At 33.2% G+C, this 26,084-nt stretch overlaps 1 protein-coding gene and 1 long non-coding RNA gene across 11 annotated transcripts in view; one reads left to right on the top strand and one right to left on the bottom strand.

Annotated features, from left to right (window-relative positions):
• Positions 1-8,842, top strand: part of LOC120354769 — a 70,808-nt gene extending 61,966 nt beyond the window's left edge. Inside the window, exons 2-3 of one of the 3 annotated variants that reach the window (XR_005573141.1) lie at positions 1,595-1,851; positions 8,304-8,842. This is a non-coding gene — a long non-coding RNA (uncharacterized LOC120354769). Of the gene's footprint in view, positions 1-1,594; positions 1,852-3,277; positions 3,545-3,583; positions 4,453-8,303 lie in introns of those variants that run through there. The other 2 variants (XR_005573140.1, XR_005573139.1) reach the window with 2 other exon arrangements.
• Positions 1,463-25,989, bottom strand: LOC111060247 (kelch-like protein 41). 8 transcript variants are annotated; one of them, XM_022347903.2, is made up of 11 exons: positions 25,765-25,923; positions 23,882-24,036; positions 16,520-16,639; positions 13,754-13,941; positions 13,466-13,567; positions 12,955-13,078; positions 9,526-9,658; positions 8,658-8,889; positions 6,629-6,838; positions 3,576-3,687; positions 1,463-1,844 (listed from the first exon to the last, which is right to left on the bottom strand). In XM_022347903.2, the coding sequence occupies exons 2-11, from the start codon at positions 23,969-23,971 to the stop codon at positions 1,581-1,583; spliced, it is 1,575 nt and encodes a 524-aa protein (XP_022203595.2). In that variant the 5' UTR covers positions 23,972-24,036; positions 25,765-25,923; the 3' UTR covers positions 1,463-1,580. The 8 variants fall into 8 exon arrangements, with proteins under 8 accessions (XP_022203595.2, XP_022203596.2, XP_022203597.2 ...); XM_022347904.2 differs by having other exon boundaries at positions 1,467-1,844; positions 16,520-16,644; positions 25,765-25,989; XM_022347905.2 differs by having other exon boundaries at positions 1,467-1,844; positions 13,754-13,937; positions 16,520-16,644; positions 25,765-25,989.
• Positions 25,990-26,084: the final 95 nt, after the last annotated feature.

The raw sequence follows: 26,084 nt of genomic DNA, 5'->3' as shown, positions 1-26,084 counted from the left end.
TGAGATTGGATATTTTGGTAATTTTGACGCTTGTCAGTAATCGAGAAGTATTGGTAGACCAAGGAAGAGATGGACGCCGGAACAGGCTTGAAAAGCCTAATCTAAGACGAAGATGATGATATTTTGGTAATTGATTATATTTCTACATTTTTCAAAAACAACTACTAGTTTCACCCAAGCGGTCCCGAAATTCCGTACGGTACTGCAACATGTAGTGATTCTCTTCTTGACGCTTAATTTGACCTATATATTATCATTGTAAGTTATTATTCTAATGTTATTAAAAATGGCCAAGCTCATGTAAAGATTTTTTATAACAGTATGGGCCTACATAAAATATTTAATATACAATTTGAAGTATGAAGCAAATTACAATACCGCATTTAAATATAGAGACTTCCGTAATTTTGATTTGGATAACTTGTCTCACTGCGGCAATGTAGTGTCTCCCGTGGCACAACATTTTGTTTAGGCTATACCTCATACTAGTAGTTACAGTAGACGTCGCGCTCAGTAAGTTACATTGACCTGTTGTTTTCTCAAAAATTAATAAATAATTTATCAGTTTTAAATATCTAGAAAAAAACCTAAATAAACATAGAGCTTTCTGTCCTATCGTACCGTGACGTGTTGTCCCGGAATGTGAGTGTGAGCGCTGTTATCAGGTCTGGCTGCAACTGTCTACAACGTTGATGGAAAGATACATTTTCAAGATGTTCGATGTTTTTGAACGGGTAGTATTATAGTCCACTAAACAGCTGATTTATGATGAATAATTCTATAGTCTGATTTTTACTCTAATATTGGCATATGAAGAAGGCTCTTTTTTCCTTTTATATTATCCTTGAAAAGCAAAATTTTCAAAAACCTTGTATATACGTCGACACGCAATTTAAATAGGAACATACCTGTCAAATTTCATGAAAATCTATTACCACGTTTCGCCGTAAATGAGCAACATATAAACATCAAGAGAAATGCCAAACCGTCGACTTGAATCTTAGACCTCACTTCGCTCGGTCAATTAACAATAATTTCAATTCATCTATTTGTTTCCTATGTTTGATTAATTTGCGCGTGTTAAATCAGGAACAACAAAATGTTGTATAACATTTTCTTGGATTTCAACTGATTATAAGGTAAGAATTAGGAAGGAAAGAGATATATATATAGCAGGGCAAGGAGACTGTCTCTCCAAAAACATAGGGAGGGTGACGTGGCTAGCTTCATAAGTTTGAAAAACAAAGTCAGGGCCATGTGTGGGATATTTTCATACTGAGTTCGAAAGAAGCAGAGACTCCTCAGTACTTTGATCGAGATTCAGAATTTAAGGAGCTGCGTCTGCTAGGAGTGCATCGGGAGGGCGCGCTGGCGGTCTCACCTAGCTACAGTGACTAAATTTATTGTGTTCTTTTCTCTCTTATATAACTTACTTACTCGTTTACTCATTCAACAAAAAATAATCATTGTACAGAAATTTATTTATTCCACAAGCGAGTACACAACTTGAAACAATTTTTACATTATGGACAGTACGACGAAATTGAGTAGGGCAGAAATCAATCAGAAATAAGGGAATGTCACCGTTTTCCAGATTTATTGGGAAGTTTCGGTTGGTGACTGGTACTGGGCCCGGGCAGATGCAGGCCTCGTTGGGCAATGACGTCAGCTATAATGGGAACTGGTGAGGCCACCGCCGCTGCTGCTGCTGATGATGATGATGGTGGTGGATCCGATGACTTGTGCGCTTGCGCAGTCGGGCCTATCGCCTCTTCGCCATCCTCTGTTGGCTGCATTCTGTAGCAATTCAGCTCCTCGATGAATTCTTTATAGGCTAGATATCTCTGCAAGGTAGAACACATTGAAAGATTCATTAAAATGTAAATACACTTCTGTATAAATAAAATATAATGGATTTATTCAGAGAAGGAATTAAAAATTGATCAACCAATAATAATAATAATGTGAGAAATATGAGCGATAGATCCGAGTTCATACCTCTCACAGCTCAAAATAAGATATAATTCACTGCTGTGTCCTCCAATAATTATGTTATTAAACAAATATGCTTATAACATAAACAGGTCATAAGAATATGCATAACTTAGATTATTCAAATAAATGTCAATATACGGCAAGGTAATCATAATAAACACTTTCTCTAAATCCAGACCAGCTAAGCCGTATTGGTTGCGTAAAAATAAAATTTTGAACTTTGAACAACTGGTAATCTATAATCATAATAAAAGCTATATATAGTTGATTATTCTTATAGTCTCTTCATGTAAATTTGACAGAATAACTATTTACTAGTAGTTAGATTATAATCAAGTTATTGGATCTTTGGTCAAGTATACGGTACTATATAGCACATTATATTTTCACACTGCATTAACACTGTAGGTACCTATATTCCAAGTAAGCCAGCGCACAAACCTAGGTTTTGCTGGCATTGTCAGATTGTAATAATATTACAATATTATATGTATTAGGTACCGTATATAAATACATATAGCATATGAATATTACCACAAACTATAATAACTGTTTTGCAAATTCTGAGTTTCATTACTTTATGATAATTTTTTACTATGCGGTTATGTTGGAAATGGGAACCATAGGAATCAATAAACTTTTTTGCAAATCAAATCACTTTCATTTTGACATCATACAATAGTAAATACACTTTACATTATGTTATAATTTTGCAGATTATAAAACTCAAATATATCCTAAACTAGTCAACTTCATTAACAAAATAAATTTCATCAAACAAACAAAACAGAACAAATTCACATATTATAAGTTAGTCCTATAATACAATATAGTATAACAAAATTTGCAATGGAACTTCAAAGAAGCAACTGTAAAAGGCATGCCTGAGCGGAATTATTATTATTTACATTTTACAATTGAGTTGTATTTTATTAGATTTTATTGTTACGATATGAGTAGATTCACGTTGAAAGTTCAAACGATAAGAACCGCACAATAGAGGATTGAAAAGATACAAATATGGTTAATATTTGTTCTATATGTTAGTAGACCTCAAGTCTTCTAGCCCTATGCCGGTGGGCAAACCTACCTACACGGTACCAGGAACTGTGATAGTAACAATTTTATCATGTTTGCATGGATTTTACATTATAAAATATACAGTAAAAGTAAGTGAATTCGTATGGCTTTTTGTTGGTGGAGAGTCCCTTGCGGGAAGGTCCCACCTCGCCTAAATATATAATTCAAGCTTTCAATGAGCCTAACGACTGTTTTGCTTCAGCTGGAACCGGCAATTTAACATGGCCATCCGATAACACGGGAGTGACCTGTCTAAAACTTCTGTTCGTATCCAGGTTTGAACCCCTATAGGCTGTTACGCAAGCGTATCCTCTAGACCACAGATCACTCCTAAATTTACAGTTACAAGGTATTTCAATTTACAGACTCAATTTAACCATCAATTATAAAATTAAAATAGAACAGTAAGCCTTCATTTTTCCCAACAACAGCAACAATAAAATTGTTGGGACAAACATGATTGAATGATTGAAAGGTTTTCTAATTCAGACTTCAAATACCTTTTCAGTTCCAGCCCAATTCCTGCTCGCTGGCTCAGACAGACCAAGAAGATCGATCCAGTGATTGTATTCATGAGATTCATGGCCATACCAGTATTTTATGATGGCGAATCTGAAAAAGTCCACCCATTATCACATAATATATTATTGTATTGCAATGGAAAATACTCATGTCGATTTGCACCAATTGGGATTAAAATATATTGAACTAGTAGTTCATACCTTCTTATAGCTTATCGCTAATCTTGCATTGAAATTAATTTTGCTTAACATGGTCATTGGAAAATGTGATAACATGTTATAATAGACAGTCGCGGTAATTATTCATTGAAAGTTGACTCACATTTTTATGGTTGAATTATAATTTCCAATCGAACAATAATTGTTACTCATCACTTTTCTGTTTGAATTATTGAGATTTTCCTTAAGAATTCGAAAACATCTTTCCAAAAAATGAACCAAAATTCAAGAAACGCTTACAACTATTAAAACAGGCTTAAAGAATAAATGTAAGTAGGCTAATGCAATGTAGAAATGTAGCTCACAAGGAAATTTTTCATGGAAAAATTCTAAACTTTTCTTCATTATCCAAACAATATATCAAAAAATCAATATTGCTAGCCCCCTTTTTCATGTCTACATTGACTGGACTACCTATCGATCTCCGCTTATAAGTTTACATAGTACCTATTTTGTATTGCCAATGACAGTTTATTTAAATCACAGTGTGTTTATTCTGTTCTGTTGGGCAACGGTGCAAGCTTAGGGTAGAAGTGTACCGTATTGATAAGACATGTATCGGTCAGTGTTAAACATTTTACTGCTCAGTGTCATCTGACGTCAATAAAACCAGTTTGACTTTACCCTTTACAGCCTATATCAGCAGTCAACCAAATATGGCCAGTAGCCTGGGATTCATCATTGGTGAAGAATACTGATCCCACACTGCAAGTAAATGGTTTTGAGTTGCCAAGGTACCTTTGTGTGTACGGCTAAATAGGTTCAGGACTGAACAGGGAAGATGCCAGAAAATGACATGAATCGTTAGGGCTTTATTGCTGATTACCACTGTGATTGTGGTAAGTTGCAAACTATGTGACTTATCCTAGAGTAATATATTTCCATTGACTAGTGTCCCTGGGGGGCTTCAAAGATTAAACTTAGCCCTCAGAGTGCCAAACATAGCACTTTGTATAATCACTGTATTTGACTGTGTCACGTTATTTTTATATTTAAATAACAATTAGCCTCCTGCTTGGCATCAGTCGGTAGAGCATGAAATGTTTTAATATAATTATAAAATTAGGTCGTGGTTTTTAATAGGATACAGTCTCATAAAGATCTTTATAGGCCTAGATATGAGCTTCCACAATAATTCTGATAATTCATTAAAAAATAAATATATATATATGGTACTTATCCTATAGTATTGAGGAATTAAAATAAATTGCACACCATAAACAATTTGATACATATATTGACAAATATTGCAAAAAATAAATCAGAGCAAAAAATATATAGAGCGATAAAAAATATATAATATAAAAATAGAACATAATCGAAATCAATAAATATCACAGGCTAAATACTATTCTCTAAATTTTATAGCACGAAACGTTACCATGTGCTTTTATTTTATAATCATATGCATCCTTTTGCATGTAGCTGCGATATTAGCTTGCTAATACTTGTCGACTTGGACAATTCCATTAAAAATAGATTCCTTAAAATCAGCTTGATAAATTGACAACCAATAATCCAAATATATATATTAAATTCTATAGTATCTAATAGATTTCTTTGCAATGAATATATATTTTATCTCAGGGTGCAAGATTCGGCACCTGACGGAATAAATAGAGCAATTCATCTAGTGAATCAGAGCTACGACAAACTATCGCAAATTATATTGCAGAAATTAAAGATCATATGAATATGTATTAACAGCCTAGATTTTATACTTCTTTGATTTATAGAACTTCTGATATGTGGATTTTTCGTTATTTTTCTAATAAAATACCTTTTAATACTACATTTACTTGCGCAAGTATTTTTTACTAAATTCTTAATTTATGAGAAACCCCTTCGACGAGCTAGCTTTGATTCTCATGTAATTTCGAAGCACTGAGGGCGCCCTATCACTATTTCAATATTTCTCACTCACGTGTCAAAATTTTCTTATGAGCTGCTGATGTCGATCCAACTCCTGGTGGTCCTGGACTATTGTAGCCGGAGTCGTCTCTTCCAGGGGTTACAAAATTATTTAAAAAAAAAATGACTTTTGCTTTATAAGAGCATCACAAAGTCTTATAAGAAATTTAATAATTCAGTTTGACTTTACCCTTTACAGCCTGAATATCAGCAGTCAACCAAATATGGCCAGTAGCCTGGGATTCATCATTGGTGAAGAATACTGATCCCACACTGCAAGTAAATGGTTTTGAGTTGCCAAGGTACCTTTGTGTGTACGGCTAAATAGGTTCAGGACTGAACAGGGAAGATGCCAGAAAATGACATGAATCGTTAGGGCTTTATTGCTGATTTCCCTCACTGTGATTGTGGTAAGTTGCAAACTATGTGACTTATCCTAGAGTAATATATTTCCATTGACTAGTGTCCCTGGGGGGCTTCAAAGATTAAACTTAGCCCTCAGAGTGCCAAACATAGCACTTTGTATAATCACTGTATTTGACTGTTACCATACACATATTTAATGTCAAATATTATAATAATTGTGAGTCGAGTGTAAACCCTAGTCCTCACACTGAAATAATTTGCTACGAGGAAAATCTGGTAAGAGATAAAAAGAGAACGCTACCTACATATTATTTGCATGGACTCTAGTTTAGAATTGGAACTGTTTTGAGCTTGAGTCTGCTGTGGTAGGTAGTATACATACTTTTCTGAAAGATGTGTAATTCTGGATCTGGATGATTGAAAGCAGTCACCGCAGGTCTCTATATTCGATTTTATTCCCAAAGCTCCTTACGCTCAAGCCTAATTATAAAATGACTGTGGTCGGGGGCACCATAGACCAAAGTGAGTGGACTTACGCAAGACCGTCCTCGACCATTTTGGAGACGTCGGGATGCTTGGTGACCTCGATGAACTCGGGCGACTCGGGATTGCGGCGGATGTCGACCAACTGCCAGGGCGCAATCAGGCCGAATCGCACGCACCGCATTATCTCCACCAGGTGCGCGCTTCTCGCCTGCCAGTCGCTCATCAGCCAGCGCACGCCCGACATGAACACCTCCATTTCACTATACACACCAAACAAAAACACTTATATTCAACACATTATCAACATTGCTTGTCATTTCGGAGATCAATAGTTCAGTTAACTAGAAGCAAAAAATGATTGTAGCCTATTGTCTGTAACCCTTCTGTCTTAGTGTCTCAGCACCAAAACCGGCACGTCACAACGTCTGTCATCAATCATTTCAAATACAAATTCAAATTTAATTTATTCCAATTCACGATAAATTTACAATCACAAGCAACAAAGTCACACACCTCAGTAAGATGAGAAAAATCGATAAAAAATGAATAAATGAATACCGCACCGATATGTTTTATCAGGAAAAAAATTGTGAATTAGTATAGAATATAATCGCTGCCTTCATTTTGACCTAGTAGGTAGCATGGTTCCGTTGTGTAACATGAAGATAGAGTATGATAATGAATTATTTATTTATTTATCAGGTTAGCAAAAACCATATACAACGATCGGAAAAGAGAAAACAGGCTATTGCCCAAAACTTCTTCAATTTCCTAATTTAGTTTCAAATTGTCCAAATATTTTACATAGGTTATGTCCATTTCAATTTATACACCAAATCACAATCTGAAAATATATATGGAATAAATGATGAATAAATTATTATAATTATGTTAGATATTATTCCAAAATCCTTATAGTACCTATTTATAGACTTTATTTCCGTATAAATCGAATTTTGCAAAACTAATGATGACAGCCTCTGAGGTATATTGGGTCGATTAGCGATCTTCACTTTAACAAAGATAAATTCATTTGTATTCAGAAAAATAAAATACGTTAATGGTAAAAAATAAAAATGCTGGTGCTACATTCGTATTTCGCGACTTCAAAGGAACTGCTTGGACTTGAGTGATTATTGAATGAATTGAGTAGATCACATATATCAGTATTGGATGAAGCCGTGGCTTCAATTTCTGTAGATTGAGGAAACATCATTGGGTGCATCACAAACCTGAATGAATAACTTTTACTATCTCAGGACTTCAATTGTCACTCTTGGCACAGAAGAAAGAAGGAACTATTATTCCATTTTTAATCATTTTATGATTATGTGTTTTTATCATTTTCGTTGTTGTTGTTGAACTATGCTCTTCCCTTTGTGCTCTTGGCTACGGTACGCTATTGTGCGACGAATGTTCCTTTGGAGGAAGAAAGTTGCACTTGCACTTAATCAGTTTTTGATTCAAATTTTTGGGCCTAATTATTTTTCTAATTATTATCCATTGATATCTTAATGTAGCACGCTTGATGTGAACATTTACAACCAAGAAAATATGAGGTTTTTGATTTCAATTTTTGGGCCTAATTATTTTTCTAAAGCTTCAAGATTGCTTTTATAGTCAGAGAGATACTACTTAACACGGCTCTCACTCAAAGACAGAGATGCTCTTTCTTTCACTAATCACTCCCACTACCTAACAGCATTCTCCTTAATTTTGTTTCAGCATCCAATTGTGCGCAGCATGCTTACTCCTCTCCACTACTCTGTCCATGCTACAAACTGTAGAAGGAGAAACTGGTTTCCACTCTTCATGTTAAAAGTAATATCTCTCGGACCATAGTAAGATCAGATTCCTAAAAATTGAATGATTAACAGCTTATACTTCTACACTTGACTTGGTATCACCATACATAAAAGATAACAAAAATTGAGATACCGTATATGATTATGCAATCAAGCAAATTTAATTATATAATTAATAATAATCATGCAAAATTTTAAGGACAAATTCTGCCATCAAAATATAAAAATTATATGCTATCTTTTCACTATGGAATCACCTTCTAGCTTTACCCACCAGTGTATACATATATAGTTTGACTGTAGAAAAACGCATATTTCGCTGACTTGGAGCTGCAGCCAATCCCTGGAGCTGACAAGCATGAGGAAGAAGCGCTGAATGCGGGGAACCATGAGGTCCATTATGATGACGTTCTGCAGCCGACGCGCGTCCAGGTAGAGCAGGAAGGCCGTGTCCTCGCTGAACAGGTCTTCGTTGTCGATGAAAGCCCAACACTGCTCCTCCAGCTCTGCGCACACAAACCCAACAAATATTCACAAAACAGTCAACAGCTACTGCATCAGTTTCACTTCAAACTGTCTGGATTGTATGTTGGCTTTTTATAAGAAATACTGACAGCATGAAGAGAATCTCACTATAATAGGAAACTGTTAACGCTATTGTACAAGAATATCTATCTGAGGGAGAATCGTATTTCTATTCCCACTAAAAAAATTAAAAGTGGATATTGATCATACCATCATATCATACCGTAACTTCAAGAACAGAACGATGGTTTAGTACCAACTTAACTTCGCTGTTCTGTGCTGCATAAGAAATTGTAGAGCATGATTCTTTAACTCAATTTTCATTTGTATTTCAAGTATAAAATTTTATTGACTTCGTTTCACCTATAGAGATAACACAGAAAATCACTAATGTGAGAAACCGTCTCCAATCTATGATATTGATGATATTTTTGATTTTGATGTTATGTGGTTTTCAAGAAGAATAAAATTCTACATTGAGCCTCCATCATTCTATAGGTGTATAAAAAACCAGAAGTTGAATTGACAATTGATTCTTTTCTTTTCTACTGAGTGAGAGAGACAAATTGAATACGATAATTAATAAAAATGAATTTGGACCAGACCGACCATATTACCTTTGACGTGCAGATACTGTGCAGCCATGAAAATTTCAAGAATATTGTCTCTTCTCAAGAGCTGATAACTGTCACGGTTTGGGTGAATCATCCAGTCATAGATGGAACGAAACGCATCTTTTGACACATGTGACTGTAAAAAGTTTTCGCATTTATCATGACTCAACTGTTTTAAAAATTGGTTGCCTTAACAATATCGGAAATTAAATCATGTGTAAGATAATGAATACGGTAAATCTATAATAAACTAGCAGGGCACCCGTGCTTTGCTACGGGAATTAAAAGATAAAATTATTTTTGTGAAAAATTTATAATCTAAATCCTACCAAAATTGTTATAATCGTTTTTGAGATTACGCCACAACTTGGCATGAAAATAATTGAGTCAAATCATTCGAATAATTAATTGATGTGTTGGAAGTGCTCTATAGAAGAGTAATCTAATTGCAGCGAATTTTGTAGAATATTGGGCGGGGGTCATCGACATCGACTCTATTCATTGGTAATTAATATTTCCCGTTATTACAGTTATTAAATTAGCAGTGATCATGTAATTTTTGTTTTTGCTTGATGCAATTGAACATTAAATTCCAAATTAAGTTGATTCGGAATTTGATGACTCTGGTAGCCTATCCATGGATCTCTTATTTATTATTCTGGAATTTTTGGCATAGTTTGTCGCTTACTTTTCGTTTCACTTATCCAAAAGTGTAAAAGCAGCCAATCCACTGATTCTTTATTCCATGGAAGTCCATTCATACATGAGAGCTCATTCATAATATAGTTAGTAGGCTATAACATATTGTGGCTGATTTCTTATGTCCTAAACTTTACTATAATAAATATTAAAGTGGGATCATTTGAATGTAAATTTGCATAAATCTGAATAGAGTGTATTCAATCACTTTGATTATTGACTACCATTATATGATTTCTTTCTTTGATCTTAGCTTAAAACCGAAAGCTTAGGGATGAAAATTTGGATGTAAACTAACATGTAACTCAATAATTTAATTTCTATCTAAATTGACAACTTTAGTATTTACTTGTGATCTATCAATATCAATAGGTTTGTCTTGTGCCATGCAATGACATCACAAAAGGAAATAGGAGCAGCTGATGGACTTTTTTTCGATTTAGTTTTTAGCTAATTTTGAAACATGAAAATATCAGGCCCAGTGGTAGCACAAAAAGTGGTAGCCTGTTCAATCAGGATTCAATTTCATGAGAATTGATCAGATCAGGGTTTTTTTTTAATAGAAGACTTCTCTGATTGGTTCTCGTGGTATTTAGTCCGGATTATGAATTGCAAGACGGTGCAACTGGCTCTCTCAACGCCATGGCTACGTACAAACATAGAGCAACATAGGAACCAATACAATATAAGATGAAGAAATTAGTCGCATTTTTATCACCTCACAATGAACATCACATTCAACTACCATATGTTTGGAGAGACCGATTTTTAATTTCTTTTACTATCATCCAGTCACTTTCTGAATCTATTCTTCCATGAATACTGCATTGTTTTAAAATAAGGTCGCCAAAATTGGTAACTCAACTACAGCTATTTTAATCCTTTTCATTTGCTCACACTCTCTTACGTTTTTAACAGACTACGGAAAACTTTTTTCTGATCAGCTGCTACTTGAGGGACCAATAATCCTTCTCAAGGAACTCCAGCGAATTTTCCCAGAATTGAGACCTGTTACAAAATAATGTTTTTGTCGTAAACCCACTATATTCCTGATTTAATCAAAATCGTTAGAGCCGTTTTCGAGATCCGTCCGACATACATACATATCCACAAATACACATATTCAAACAGAGATTGCTTGCTTAGTATAATTGACTTCAATTATTATGAGATTATGATAATTTCATTTAATGAGAGCTTATTTCACATAATAATAACAACTGGTATAAAAAGCAAAAATGTCAAACATGATTGAAATTGAAACAGTAGCGATCATCAACATTATTATCTTCATCTGATCTAAAGTAACCAGATTATAGTAAGATTTACATAAGTTTGTCAGAATTGTTTTAATGGGTAGCATTGATGCTATTAATGAGGAATACTGACAGTCAACGAACTGTTATGCATATTCCCAATATTTTTATCGAAAGCTACCTTCATCTATTTTCATTGGTGAAACAATCAATGTTCGAGAATAATTGATTCATGAGAAAAGTGCCTTCTATGGAAGATATTTTCACATTGGGGAAAGCAACAACAGCTATTTGACCGTTTTAATAAATAACCCCTTTCTTTCACCCAAGTTGAATTTTGGCCGAATTTCTTCATTCTATGCAAACAGATTCCACAACGGACACTTCTGAAGTTTAAAAACTACCCTCCATATATCATACTGAATTATAAAAATTTCATCGAAATTGTTAAGTAGTTTTCGCAATCTGTCGGATATACAAACAAAATTAGTCTTGATAGAATAGGATCAATTGATAGAAGCAACTCCCGTCATAAAAGTTTGTTTTATGAAAAATAAAAATCATCTACACTCCCAGGAATAGCTCTGATTGAAGCAGCAGTGCTCAATCAATTTGTTCTCGATAAATGCATTTTAATTAGTTCTTCAACTTGGTGCCAACCTAATGAAGTCATCTCAACTTAATGTCAACCTGACAAAATTATTGATTTAGTTGCCAGTTAACAACTGTTTCGAAGAGGTACTCTCTCTAGATTATAGTTCTGTAGTAACATATGATATGAAAATTTCAATTATAATTAAGAGATTAGGAGAAGAAGAATATACATGCTAAAAGACGAATTTTAAACCCTTAAAACCCACCCTTAGAGTTCAGATATCGCCAAAATATTTCTTAGTGAGCACCTAGGACGTATAAGGAATCTATATTCCAATTTTTGTTGCAATCCATCCAGTAGTTTTCCAGAAATCGTGATCAGTGAGTCAGTCAGTGAGATAAGAATTTTATAAGTATAGAAGATTGCAGTAGAACATCTGACAAAACACAAGAGATGATTGATGTTCATTATATTTTTAATTTATATATTTAGTTAGGTACCTTTTGGAATAATTATTGATTAATAGGTACGGTAACGTAGTTATTGCAAAAATGAGTTAATCTTTATGTAGAGTGAATAAATTTTGATTTGAGTAAAATTGTCCAATGACAATGACAATCAATGAACGAACCTGGTCTTTTTAAATAGCTTGGCGTTCGAAAACTCAAGTGGACTAGTGGACTGATGAATGCAATATTAAAACGTTGAAGTTGAAAAAATCGTAAACTCACATCTCATGTGGAATAACAATTATTTTTATATTGTCAGTTGAAGTATTAAAAAACGTTATAATTCACATAAAAAATTGTTGCACAGTTTGTGTTCTAATAAGGTGCCAAAAATGATTGCCAAAAAACAGTCTACTAAATGATCGACACTCACCTCAGGTAAATCTTTTGATTTAACGTTTCTTTCCAAATTCTCAAAAAAAGACGAATAACACTCAAGAACCAATAAATGACAGTAAAATTCAACTTTCCCAATCTTCACAGCAAAATCTGGATTTCTGTGGAAGTCATAATATGAGTTTCAAATCCAATGACAATAGACTTGAGCTGATACAATTTTCAAATGGAGAGATAGGCTATTAAAAAATATATATTTAAAAATAATATTATAAATTATTTACAGTTCTTTGAATAAAAACTCTGGTTTCAATATTTCTAGGTTGGTTAGCATTAACTTGAATATTAATAACTAGCAGGTAACCCGTGCTTCGCAAGGGTCTATTTTAAAACTTAACTAACAAAAACTTGACGTACGGTAATGAAATCTTGAAGAATTGAAAATAACCATCCTCGGTTAATTGAGTACCTATCTATATGCAAAATTTGAAGTTAACCAGCCCAGTAGTTCGAAGTAGTTAGTAGTATTGGTACTAATTGGTACTTACATAGAATTGGTTATTCTATGCTGGAGCAGCTTATGAAGATCGGACTTTTCGGGTAATGATATCTTTGACCAATTGATCTGTTCATCAAATGTACAGCCCATTCTATAAGACATGGAAAAGTAGTACATTTCAAAATTAGAATAGGCTTGAATAATTGTGTATTTCTAATAAATAATAAAAAATGATTGAAAAAATAATGTGTTACAAATAATAATTATTATTGATTTGAATTAATTATAAGGGCAAATTTGAATCTGATTGGCTTGAAACCAGAAAATTATAACACACCTTTTCAAACTGGTTTCATTTTGAGAAGCTGATGAACAGACAGAAACTTTATCACTGTCCTTTCGATGTTCAGTAGCAGTATTCTCCTTTGTCTTGGTGTTTCTTTTCTCGCTTTTGCTTGGATAGTCTCCATCAGCTCCTCTCACTCCCATTTTGTAGTTGTCAAGCATCAGCTCGGATAAATCTGTCTTTCAAACAAAAAGTGATTAATATTGTTAAATTATAAAACTGTTTAACCTATTAAAAATTATCAACTCGCTTTAATATAATTAATAAAACTTATATATAACAGACCCTATTACTTACATATGACTTACTAGCGCTACTTCTAATATTCATATCCATTATATAATTATTACACGGTACATTACCTACTAAACGTTGAGTTTTTTAGCTTAAAATTCAAGTAGAAAAAGAAAAAAATAATATTTCCATGAAGAACGATTCATGAAGGAGACTATGTCATTTATAAAAAACCTTATGAAGAGAAGTTTTATCACACATATTTATTATTTGAGTTTAGCTAGATTTGCTGTAATACGGTAGGTTTTTTAATTTTCTCTTTATGAATTGCCCAATCTAGGAAATTTTATGTTTGATAATTGAAAAGTAGATACTAATACAACCTATAATAATGAACACATAAATAAACTATTACTATAAGGTATAGAATTCAATATCATTTCTTACTTACAAGAATCACCTTGGGAAAATTTTTGAAAAGCTTACATTCTACAACATTGTGTGCTGTATAACCAGCAAATCTATTTCAACTTCAAATAAAAAATTGAAATAAAATTCACACGTTAATTTACAAATTTAATTTGTACACTATAATTTTATAAAAATAAATTATTTATAAAACTACGTAACAAAAAAATTAAATTCACTCTGGCTTGCAAAACAAAAATTTTGTTTATATACCTTACCATCACTCACTAATATTAAAACAGGTGTTTTATTGCATGTAGCTGCTGATAAAAAAAATAAATGTGGGAAAATAATGATAACCAATAATTATTATTGGAGAACATAAAGCTGGTCACTGAAGGGCGTTTCAACAAACCTAAATATTCACTCAGAATTTATGCTGTCCTAGGATTGACTGAAAATTTCAGCCAATTGGAAAAATGTTGCTAAAACGCATCTGTCATCAAAGCTGGTTATATTTACCACTTTCAAATAATGACACAACAACTTAATAATAGCCCAGTCAATGGAGAAAAAAAACAGGCGTTTGCGCAACAAATAAGGGTAAAGCTAAATTTTTGCAGGGTGTTAGTATACATACTACATAGCATGTCGAAAAGTCCCCATCGTCAACCGCTTTCTTCCCCCCAGGACCCTCCCACTAAATTTGAAACTGCATTGGTTTTTCAAAATAAGTATATCTCGGCTCCATATCAATCTGACTTTGATTTCATTCTTTCAATGAAGAATAGAGCTACATTATTAATAGAACAATTTAATCGTATATCTATAACAATTTAATCGTATATCTATTGTTCAGGAAGCTATTCTTGTACAAAGCCAGAAAATTAGGAAATTTCCAAAATATAATGAATATAATTTTATATTTTGTATAATGAAAGTTCACGCTCCCGTTTCTTGAGAAAAATGTTTCTTATAAAATTTATAGCTTGTTTTAAGGTCTTTGATGTATCATAAGTCAAACTTTTTCGATGTCCTACTATAATCTTGATTTGTCCAGTCAATCTGCACAATATACTTTTTCGCGCTAGATTCCCATTTGAAACAGGTGTTTTCCGGGAATACTATTATCATGTGTTTTTTTTTGTTCTCAATGCCCGAAAGCTCGGGAGCCCTTGGTGATAGATAATTGAATTTGTTCTCACATTGTGAATCAGGGGATTTCCTTTCACGTGCATCAAATTAAAGAATAAATAGTTTTGAAATTAGATTGATTGATTGATTTTGATTCAACTGAATGGCTACATACGTAATACAGTATAGTAATTTATGGTATATTGCTACAAGTAAGTGCAGAACGAGTCAAATTTAAACGTAGCTGTGTTGCTGTGTGATTGAATTTCTTAACAAACCTCTTTGAATAAACCTCTCTTTTGAGTTTAGGTAAGTTTAAAAAACAAAAAAAAATCAAGAATTTCATCCTCTCTCCAGAGTTCAAGCCATTTTCAATCACACGGAGTGGATGAAGATAAATTTGAGACTACAAGGCTTATAGAGAATAAAATTCCCTACAATTCTATACTATATAATTACTTGTTCTCACCCACTGAGTTTGATTGGAATGACTTGAGCTCTGAAGAGAGGATGAATTTATTAAAATCTTCGTAGCTACGAAATTAACAAGAATAAATATCAATATTATATAAGATATTCTGGGGTGTCTCCAATGTACAGCTATCTGCTTCTTTGATTTCTACTGACTTTATAACGTGTAAATCTCTATATAGCCTATACATAGGCTATGTGCGCTCAACGCCCACCTACTATCAGTAGTAGGCTAGTAGGGCCTATCAGCACTACTGTATCACTACACGCCTAGTTGTCACACGATGCAGTGCCAGTGCATTCTCTGTTCATTTCCACTGTAGAAGTACTGTGTACACGTAACCCGCAACTATCACACACTTTCTGATCATTCATAATTCTGTACAATTTCTAAATTCTCTAAATTACACTATTTTATCAGAAGTAATTAAAAACTGTATCACGAAAATACAATATAAATATATAATGTGTAGTAGTTTTAGTTTCTTCCTTTAAAGCAAAAAAACTTACTTTTAGAACAAAAGAGTTGACTGTTGCTATCACTTTGTTTGCAACTTCACCATTCAACTTGATCATCGTATTTTGTGGATTAGCCAAGAGAATGCTCATCTTGTTCGACTCAAATACAACCTGCACTTTTGAAAGAGTATGTTGATTGTAAACAAAGAGAAAAAAATATATCAAATTTAAATAATTGGTTAACTAATAAAGCGTGATAACAAGGTATAATTAAAATGATTTAGAAATACGGCTCTAAAGTGTGCGTCTATCCAACTAAGTTAGGAAAGCAAAATACATTGACTTCCAACAGAAACTATGAAACTGATGATTTGGAAAATCATTTACTTATTACCAAGTTGAAGAAATTTCACTTCATCGATTTACAGTATAATCTAATATCTATCTATTAATTTCAAAATTTACGAAAATAGTTATTAATTGAAAAAAAAACTGTATAGTTCAGGTTAAAATGATCCATACATCAATAGAAAGGATCATTCTTATCGTCATTTCTATGTAAAATTCTCACTGATTACCTACCAGGAGCGGATCCAGGACTCCAGTCTCAACTGATTTTATATACAGACTATTGTATTAGTGCCCGTGGGAGTTGCTGGTCTCCTATCGGGCGCCTCCCCAGGTGGCGGATTGGGGAATGCCTTCTAGATATAGGGGGTACCGGGGAAATTAAATACCCGGGGTGGACCAAAACCAGCAACTGCTGCCTTGCAGATGGAGCTCAGTAGACCTTCAAGGGCTAAGGGAAGAAAAAATACAAAATTGGTCCTCCAGGTTGGGGGTTGGGCGAGGTGCTAATAATTCTTCCCCGGAAAAAACAGCTTATTGTGAAACCTCAAAATGAGACTCGGAATTGGGACAGGAATAAAGGAAATAGAAACGGAAATGCCAATAAAAAAGGTTAAGAAAATTGGATTGGTATCTTGCCACATGGAATGTAAGGACAATGATGAGAGCTGGGAAAATGATGGAGATAGGGAATGAAATGCTAAAATTCAATGTCCAATTGGTCGCACTACAAGAAACACGATGGAATAGACAAGAAAGATTTTTCATTCATGTACAGTGGGCCAGAGGAAAGGACAGGACAAGGAGGAGTAGGATTCATGGTAGGAAAGAGATTGAAATCATCTATCTTAGGCTTTTACCCAGCTGGTAGTAGATTGTGCCGTATCAGAATCAAGGAAAAATTCAAAAATACAACATTAATATCTGCGTATGCTCCAACTGAAGAGGCTGACGAGGATGTCAAAAATAGCTTCTATGAGAAATTAGAAAAAGAGATCAGATTAGTACCAAAATATGACTTGTTGATTGTGCTTGGAGACTTGAATGCCCAGATTGGTAAAGAGGATTTTCTGAGAGGAGTTGCAGGGGAGTGTACGTTACATGATTTAACAAATGATAATGGAATGAGATTATGTGAATTCGCATTGGCAAACGATATGATAATAAGCAGCACATATTTTCCAAGGAAAAACATCCATATGGGTACCTGGACGGCCCCATCAGCAGGATTAGTCACTCAGATTGATCACGTGTTAATATCCAAGAGGCATGCTACATCCATTATAAATGTCAGATCTCAAAGAGGACCAAACTGTGACTATGATCATTTTCTTGTGTCTGTCAAACTGAGAGAGAGAATATCCCGAGTAGAATATGGGAATGGAACAAGAGGATGCATGTTTGATATAGAAAAACTCAGAAATGAAGAATACGCAGCAAGATATAGAAATGAGATGGAAAGATTGATACCAGATGGTCTGAACGAATTAGAGGAAGAAGAAAGAGATGTACAAGAACTTTGGAACCATCTGAAGAATACAATCAATGAAGTTGCCAATGAAAACCTGGGAGAAAAGAGAAGAGGTAGGAACGAGGAATGGTATGATGATGAGACTAGAGAATCCATTAGAAGGAAAAACGATGACAGAAGAGTAATGATTCAGAGAGATAGTAGAAGAAATCGTGCTAAATATCTAGAAAGTCGGAGAGCAGCCAACAAAATATGCAGAAGGAAGAAAAGAGACTACATGAAATAGCTTATAGAAAACATACATGAAATGAATGAGCAAAATGAAAGTAGAAAATTCTTTCATGCAGTTAAAAGAATGAAGAAAGGATATCAACCAAAATTAATGGCTTATAAAGATGGTGATTGAAAAGTGCTTGGAGAAGAAAATGACATAATGAACAGATGGGCTGAATACTTTCAAAATTTCCTGAACCGAGTTGACAATGATGATGAGGAGGAATCAAACTACATTTTACAGCGCTGAACCCTTTATCCACCCTCCAATCTATGAAGAAGTGTTAGAAGTGATAAATAAGTTTAAGAACAACAAGGCCCCTGGGAAAGATGCAATACCCGCTGAACTTATCAAGTACGGAGGCAATAAGATGGTGAAAGCTCTACATACAATGATATTATAGATATGGCAGCAAGAAAAGATGCCGGAGGAGTGGAGGAAAGGAGTGATAAGTCCGATACTAAAAAAGGAGATAAAATGACCTGCAAAAACTACAGAGGCATAACCTTACTATGTACAGCGTACAAGCTTTCCTCTTCTCTTCTGTTGGAAAGACTTTGAGTTTATGCAGAAGAAATAATAGGTGATCATCAATGTGGATTCAGGCAAGGGAGAGGCACAACAGACCAGATTTTCACAATGAAGCAGATCATGGAGAAATGTTATGAATATAAGGCAGATCTGCACATGATGTTTGTGGATTTCCGCCAAGCTTTTGATAGTGTTAAAAGAAACAGAATGAAAAGAATATTACAAGAAGTCGGAATACCAAGGAAGCTGATCAACCTCATAAATCTGACAATGGATAACACAACAGCCCAAGTAAAAGTAGGAAATAAACTAAGTCAAACTTTTAGAGTTACTGCCAGAGTCAGACAAGGAGACGCTCTCTCAGCCACACTCTTCAATCTAGTCCTTGAAACGGTAATTCAGAGGCTGGGTCTGAAAGGAACAATTGTGAATAAAACATCTCAAGTACTAGCCTATGCAGACGATGTAGTTCTGATATCCAGAAATCAAAATAATTTAAAAGAGCTCTTTTGCAAAGTGAAGGACGAAGCCCGAATTTTATAAGGGGTCTAATGACAGGGCTTGATTCCCTACGGTCTATCATGTGAAGCTTTTTGAGTTTCTCTTTAATTTGATGTATTACTCGTGACTAAGATTTATGCAATATATATGATAATATACATTTTGAAACACCCGGTACCGGTATTATAAATATAACTTACTATACTACAATGTTGAAGATCTATTCTTATATCTTCCGCCCAATATAACACGTAATTTTTTTAAAATCATTGGTGAAAAATAATAATATGTAGCCTACTGATAATAGCCCAGTCAATAAAGGTTTTTTCGATCCGAAAATTAAATAAAAGCTGAATCTTTTAACATCGATAGAACCCTCTCAGAGGGTCATTCACGGTAATCACGGAAAATCAATTATCTCTGTACTCATTGATCGGAAACAAATCTATTATACGCCATTCGATTCGTTACATTATGGACTACAATATTAGTTATAATCATTTTTTCAATAAAATTAACAGTTTTCTTGATAAAATAATATATAATTAATTTTGTCTATTGTTTTGACTTGCGCTGTATATAGCTTTTCACTTTTCAATTCTCTAAAAAATATTACAATATTTTTGATTTAACCATGCTCATGTTAAAAATCAGGATTTCGTTGTTTGCTCACAGAATTTATTATATTAATTTGAAGTGTGCTTTCTCCATACGAGTCAGAGGTAACACAATTTGATAACTCTAGTTTCAGATATTGATGTTTTTCAACGAAGTTTCATTATATATTATGTGTCCGACTCCTTCATCTTATCCTTATTTTGTGAAAAATGAAGATTCAAAATTTCTTTTCATAGCTTTTCTTGTGTTTTATCTTGTTTCATCACTCTTTATAATTTAAACACTCGATAATGGAATGAATATCATCAGATCACGTGAACAAAAAAATAAAAGGGTGGGCCTACCTGAGATACTATATGATAACACTGTACTCCTGATAAGTTGAAAATTTTCAAGCTGAAAATAGATTAATTTGTTGCACATTCGGTTCAAATATTAACAAATGTTACTAACTATTACCAATATTATCACATATAATGAGAACGAATTACTCTGAAGCTTTCTATTCTCACTGAACATGAAGAGGCAATACCAAGCCAGAATCGCAGTTACGTTCAAATCATTATTATCAGAGCTTTCAAATTGATGCTATGTAACTATGGATGTTATCCCCATCTCACAATTTCTCTATTTATCCTTATCCTGATTCAGAATAAAGTAGTTGATCTCTATAATCACAAAAATCAATGTACAGTTCCTATTATAAATAGTAAAAAAAAAATTCTAGTAATAATGCAACTTTTTCTAGGTACGAATTTCAAGGCTCATGAAATGACTTTTTCTCAATCACAGGTAGAAATTCCAATGATCATCATAATAGTAATTTAATGAAAATTGTTTGTATTGTCAATTGTTCGACGTAAGATAAGCTACATCTTCAAGGTAATCAACGTATTTAGGATTATCATGTTTATGAATGAAAGCGAGACTGTGATATAAGATTAGTCTAACTGAAATATAAACATTATATACAATGCATATTTCTGATCAACTATAATCACAAATGATAGTATCAAGCCGAAATGAATTGAGCAACTAAATTTCAAAGTTACTATCCACTGTTCAAATCGCACTGTGATTTCCTTTTACTTCCAAATTGATTGAATTGCCTCACTCTTCAACGTAAAAATTATTGCAAAAAAACCAGTGGAATGTGAACGTCATCCAAATAGCATTTGAATTTCAATTTTCAGATCATGAAATTCATAAAAAACTAATTCTTGAGAGAATAGTGATGAATTGCAAACAGTGCAAGTAACATTGATACAAAGCGATACAATGAAAATCAACATCGATTAATTTAATACTGGACTTATCAAATTTATATTTCCGTTAATTTATATTATTTATAAAGCTTATAAAATGTAAAACCAACATTTTAAATGTTCTCTACTGGAGCAAAATATCGATAGAAAATAAAGAAGAGCCCATTATAAGCACAATATACTTGTGTACTAGAATTCACTTGAACTAACTCATCACTAAATCTTCAACCCTTCAATGATCACAATGAACTAGAATGGTAAAAAAACCATGAAATTGATAATCAGGTACATTTTTCAATTAGTTTCACCCAACTAAATCTGTGAATGCTAAGTCATAAGAAATCATGTTCAATAGATTTGATTTGAATGCTTCAAATAGAAATTAATGATCTATTCTTTTGGTGCCCTAATCAAAATCAATTTCAATCAACATTAATCGACATGAAGAAAAGCTTCTGCCAACCTTGTGCAATGAATGACAAGATGCGAGTGGAGGTGAAAAATCGATATGTTAACAAAAATAATAGAAGATGATGAATCATCTTTCAATTAATCTTATACGGTAGGGTACTTTGTGGTTGAATGTGAAACACTTTCATGATTTTCCTACCTTTTATGCATGCTTACTCTTCCTTAATTTGTATGTTTGCATGGCTTTCATCTTTAGAATCTACTGAATTTTCATATTGGACTGTCTAAATAATGTAGATTCAACTAGTAAGAACGGAAGATAAGCTACTTTACAGAGAGAATCATAGAAAGTTTCAACTAAACAAGCCCAATGTATGAATTTTTTTATGCCTCAGCCGTCATATATTTGGCTCAACAGAAGGTATATTATCAACCTGGCTTGGAGAATATTAACTGTAGAAAACAGCAAACACTGCACGCTATGATTTTTCAGGAAATTGCCACTGTTAACACTATTTTAATCTATGATTTATCTCAGTTTTTGACATTCATAACTTATGATAAATTTTAGCATAGAATTATGATCATATACACATATTTTAAATATGTATTATATTATGTAATAGTATGAATATTTAATCGGTTGCAAACAATATCTTTGTCTGTCATAGAATGCATGATTTAGCACATATATAACAACAAAATGATTTTAGAGAATTAAAATGTGAAAAATTAGTTTCATCGCTTGTCAAAACAATAGACGAAATTGATTGTTTCCAGCGCCATAGTGTGAATAAGATGCAACTTAGAAAGCAGTAGGCCTACTACTGTATTTTACTGTCTACGATGGTGAAGAGAGTCAGCCACGCCGTACCGCGTCGACTGTTTCCCCTTCCACAGTGTCAAATCGAATCGCAAATAAATAACAATATACATCAATGGATTCGCAATGAATGTGGCTACATTATTTATCTGTCTAATTTTCTTTAGATTATTTGCTTCGAAGTTAATCGGAGAAAAAAAAATCAAATCGAAAAACCCCTAAATTTTTACATATATATTATTTTATCAAGGAAACTGTTTGATTTATTGAGAAAATGAATCCGACTAATATTTTAGTCCATAATGTAACGAATCGAATGACATATGATAGATTCTTTTCCGATTAATGGTTGCAGAGATAATTGATTTCCAGTTTGCTGTTTACTATGGCTAAGAGAGTCAGCCGCGCCGTTCCGCGTCGACTGTTTCCCCTTCCACAGCGTCAAATCAAGTCGCAAATACATAAAAATATACATCAATAGATTCGCAATGACAGTGGCTACATGAATTATTTGGCTCATTTTCCTTTAAAACTACTTGTTTTCGAAGTTAATCGAAGAAAACAAAAAAATCAAATCACAAACCCCCTAAATTTTTACATATATATTATTTTATCAAGAAAACTGTTAATTTTATTGGAAAAATGAATATAATTAATATTGTAGTTCATAATGTTACGAATCGAATGGCGTATAATAGATTTGTTTCCGATCAATGGTTACAGAGATAATTGATTTCCTGTGTTTACCTGCATTTTTCATGTTTTAGGGGGCTGGGGCGGAAAGCTCCAAGGGGATTTCTTGGGACTTTTGGGAGAATGACCCTCTGGGAGGGTTCTATCGATGGTAGGAAATTCCGCTTTTATTTAATTTTTGGATCGAAACTGCTTTTTTGGACCTTCATTGACTGGGCTATAATTGAAATTCGATACAGGCATGCAGGCATCTTTAATAGACTGAACCACAATCTCTAGATAGTCAACTGGAGATGCCTATTTACTAAGACAAAACTATTGTCACATATAAGTAAGTTGTTCCTGTTTTTAATCAAGTAGGCTATATATTATTATTTGATCTATAGTAATAAGTTATATAATAATATGTTTAATCAACCTATCAATTGGATTTGCTATGAATAAATACAACGTTTCAACTGTTAATATCTGATCTTACCTTTTCAGGAGAAACCTTAAGTTTTCCACTAGGAGTCGAATCGAATGGGAAAAAACTTAATTCATCATTATCTTGACTATCGCCTTTCATATTTGTGCTACTATGATTTGGATTAGCAGTTTCTGTAGGCCTACAGTAGCGGTTATCCCTATTACCTGCAAGTCGTAAAAAACGATAAGTAGTAAATGTAGAATTAAAATGTGTTAAATGGATAAGAAATTTGTATATTTGAGGCTGTACTAAATAATAATTAACCATTCAAATACTGTGTTGTAAAATTTATTTGAATAGAATAGGCTATTGCAATGGATTGAATGAAGTTTTCAGGACGATAAACGAAAGAACAATCCTCTATTTCGAGGAACACATAGAGCTACTACAGAAGGCGTCATAAAAGCATATTGTTTTATAATTAAGATGTATTATTATTATTGTAAAAATTAAAAAGTTATTGGTGTTTCTACAGTGGCATTCCAACACCTTGGTTTGTTTTTTGTTCAAGAACAAAAAAGCAAAAAGGTACTGCTTTAAAAAACTTATTTGTTTAAAATATAATCGTTATATTCTTTTTAAGTAATACTCTATTAAAGAAAAACAAAATCATTAGGTTTTGGCTGATTGCTTGTATTAAAAAAATAATAAGGGAACCGTTGTCAATGAGCAAGAAAGTTGTCATCCCTAAAATAAAGCTCTGTTAGAAACTATCTCCTCATAGAATCACTGAAAATCACACATTCTTGATTGTACACTAATGCGTAATACAAAACTAGCTGCGCTAATCGCTACTGCTACTACTGTTTTACAAAATGGATTTAATAATTTATATCATTGTAATATAATTGATTTTTGAATAAAAAAATGGGTAATAGCACAATCTTAGGCCTACAATGTAACTAAATGAGGAAAAGAAAACCATCCTGCCAAAAAAAGTAATGTAGATTGGATATTCTTTTTAGATTGAGTCAAGATTGCATATTAAGCTATTGAACACAAAAAGATATTATAAAAAATAACTTCAGAGAAAAGAAAAAAAATCTGGTGTGGCGCACTCACACAACTTTCCTTGCAGTTATGGAAATTGATCACCTGACGCTAACAAGTACAAGCGCATCTCAAGTCTACTATTCAAAGATCTGAGCCAGCTGGTGACAGGACAATAACGCTGGAAACACACGAGGTCTGCTATCTCTTTATAGTGAATGATTTAATAGAATCAACAGTTTGCAATATAATAATCACATTTTCTTGAATTTCAAGCTTATTTTCAATTTTAGGTGAAAATGTTACTCAACATTAATTGTAGAGATTTTCATGCTTAATCTTTTCCACTTGAATTTTTTTGTTTAATTGTATCTGAAGCCTGATAATTAGGAATCTAAAATCTAACTTTGCATAGATGGGGCAGAGCTCCTGAAATTTTTACAGGTACTATATGAGACTTGTGGCAGTTGATAGAGCTTATCAATGCAGGTATAAATTTGATCAAAATCTTTGGAGCCGTTTTCGAGAAAATCGCGAAAAAACCCCTGTTTTTGACATTTTAGCCGCCATCTTGAATTGCATTCCATCGAAATTGTTTATGTCGGATCCTTATAGTTTAAGGACCTTAAATTTCAACTTTCAAGTCATCCGTTAATTGGGAGATGAGATATTGTGTACACGGACGCACATACACTCATATACACACACCCACATACAGACCAATACCCAAAAACCACCTTTTGGACTCAGGGGACCTTGAAACGTTTATAAATTTGGAAATTGGGTTATCTTAATTTTTTCGGAAAGCAATACTTTCCTAACCTATAGTAATAGGGCAAGGAAAGTAGTAAAAATAAAAAAAATACTTTAGAATATTGAAAAATGGTTAGGAAAAGAAATACCTGTACTAAAGAATTTTCCAAATGATCAGATTGAACCGTTTAGTTATTTTCATTGAAAATAATCACTCCATTTCAATGAAATCTTCAACTAAAAAATTTCACAAGCCTAAACATACAGAAATTTTTAAAAATGTTCTGCCCTCTGAGCCAAAACAAAATAATGCAAAATGTAAATAATACATTGCATTCCTATGAATCAGATGATTTAAAAACATGATCAGCTGTTTTATTGCTGAATTAATGATCTATTAATAAATAATTATCAATTTTTTAATGGACACTTCTTAACCACTAATAGCTCCATAACACTGTTCTTAATT

The sequence above is a fragment of the Nilaparvata lugens genome, chromosome 1 (assembly GCF_014356525.2).
Source record: "Nilaparvata lugens isolate BPH chromosome 1, ASM1435652v1, whole genome shotgun sequence".
NCBI lineage: Eukaryota > Metazoa > Arthropoda > Insecta > Hemiptera > Delphacidae > Nilaparvata > Nilaparvata lugens.
This window is presented reverse-complemented; position numbering and strand designations above follow the sequence as displayed.

Coding starts and splice junctions, on each gene's coding strand:
- LOC111060247 (XM_022347903.2), bottom strand. CDS start 23,971: ATGAAAGGCGATAGTCAAGATAATGATGAATTAAGTTTTTTCCCATTC. Junction 13,942..16,519: donor TCAACTCTTTTGTTCTAAAA/GTAAGTTTTTTT, acceptor TTTGTTTGAAAG/ACAGATTTATCCGAGCTGAT. Junction 1,845..3,575: donor ATTGGGCTGGAACTGAAAAG/GTATTTGAAGTC, acceptor TCTACCTTGCAG/AGATATCTAGCCTATAAAGA.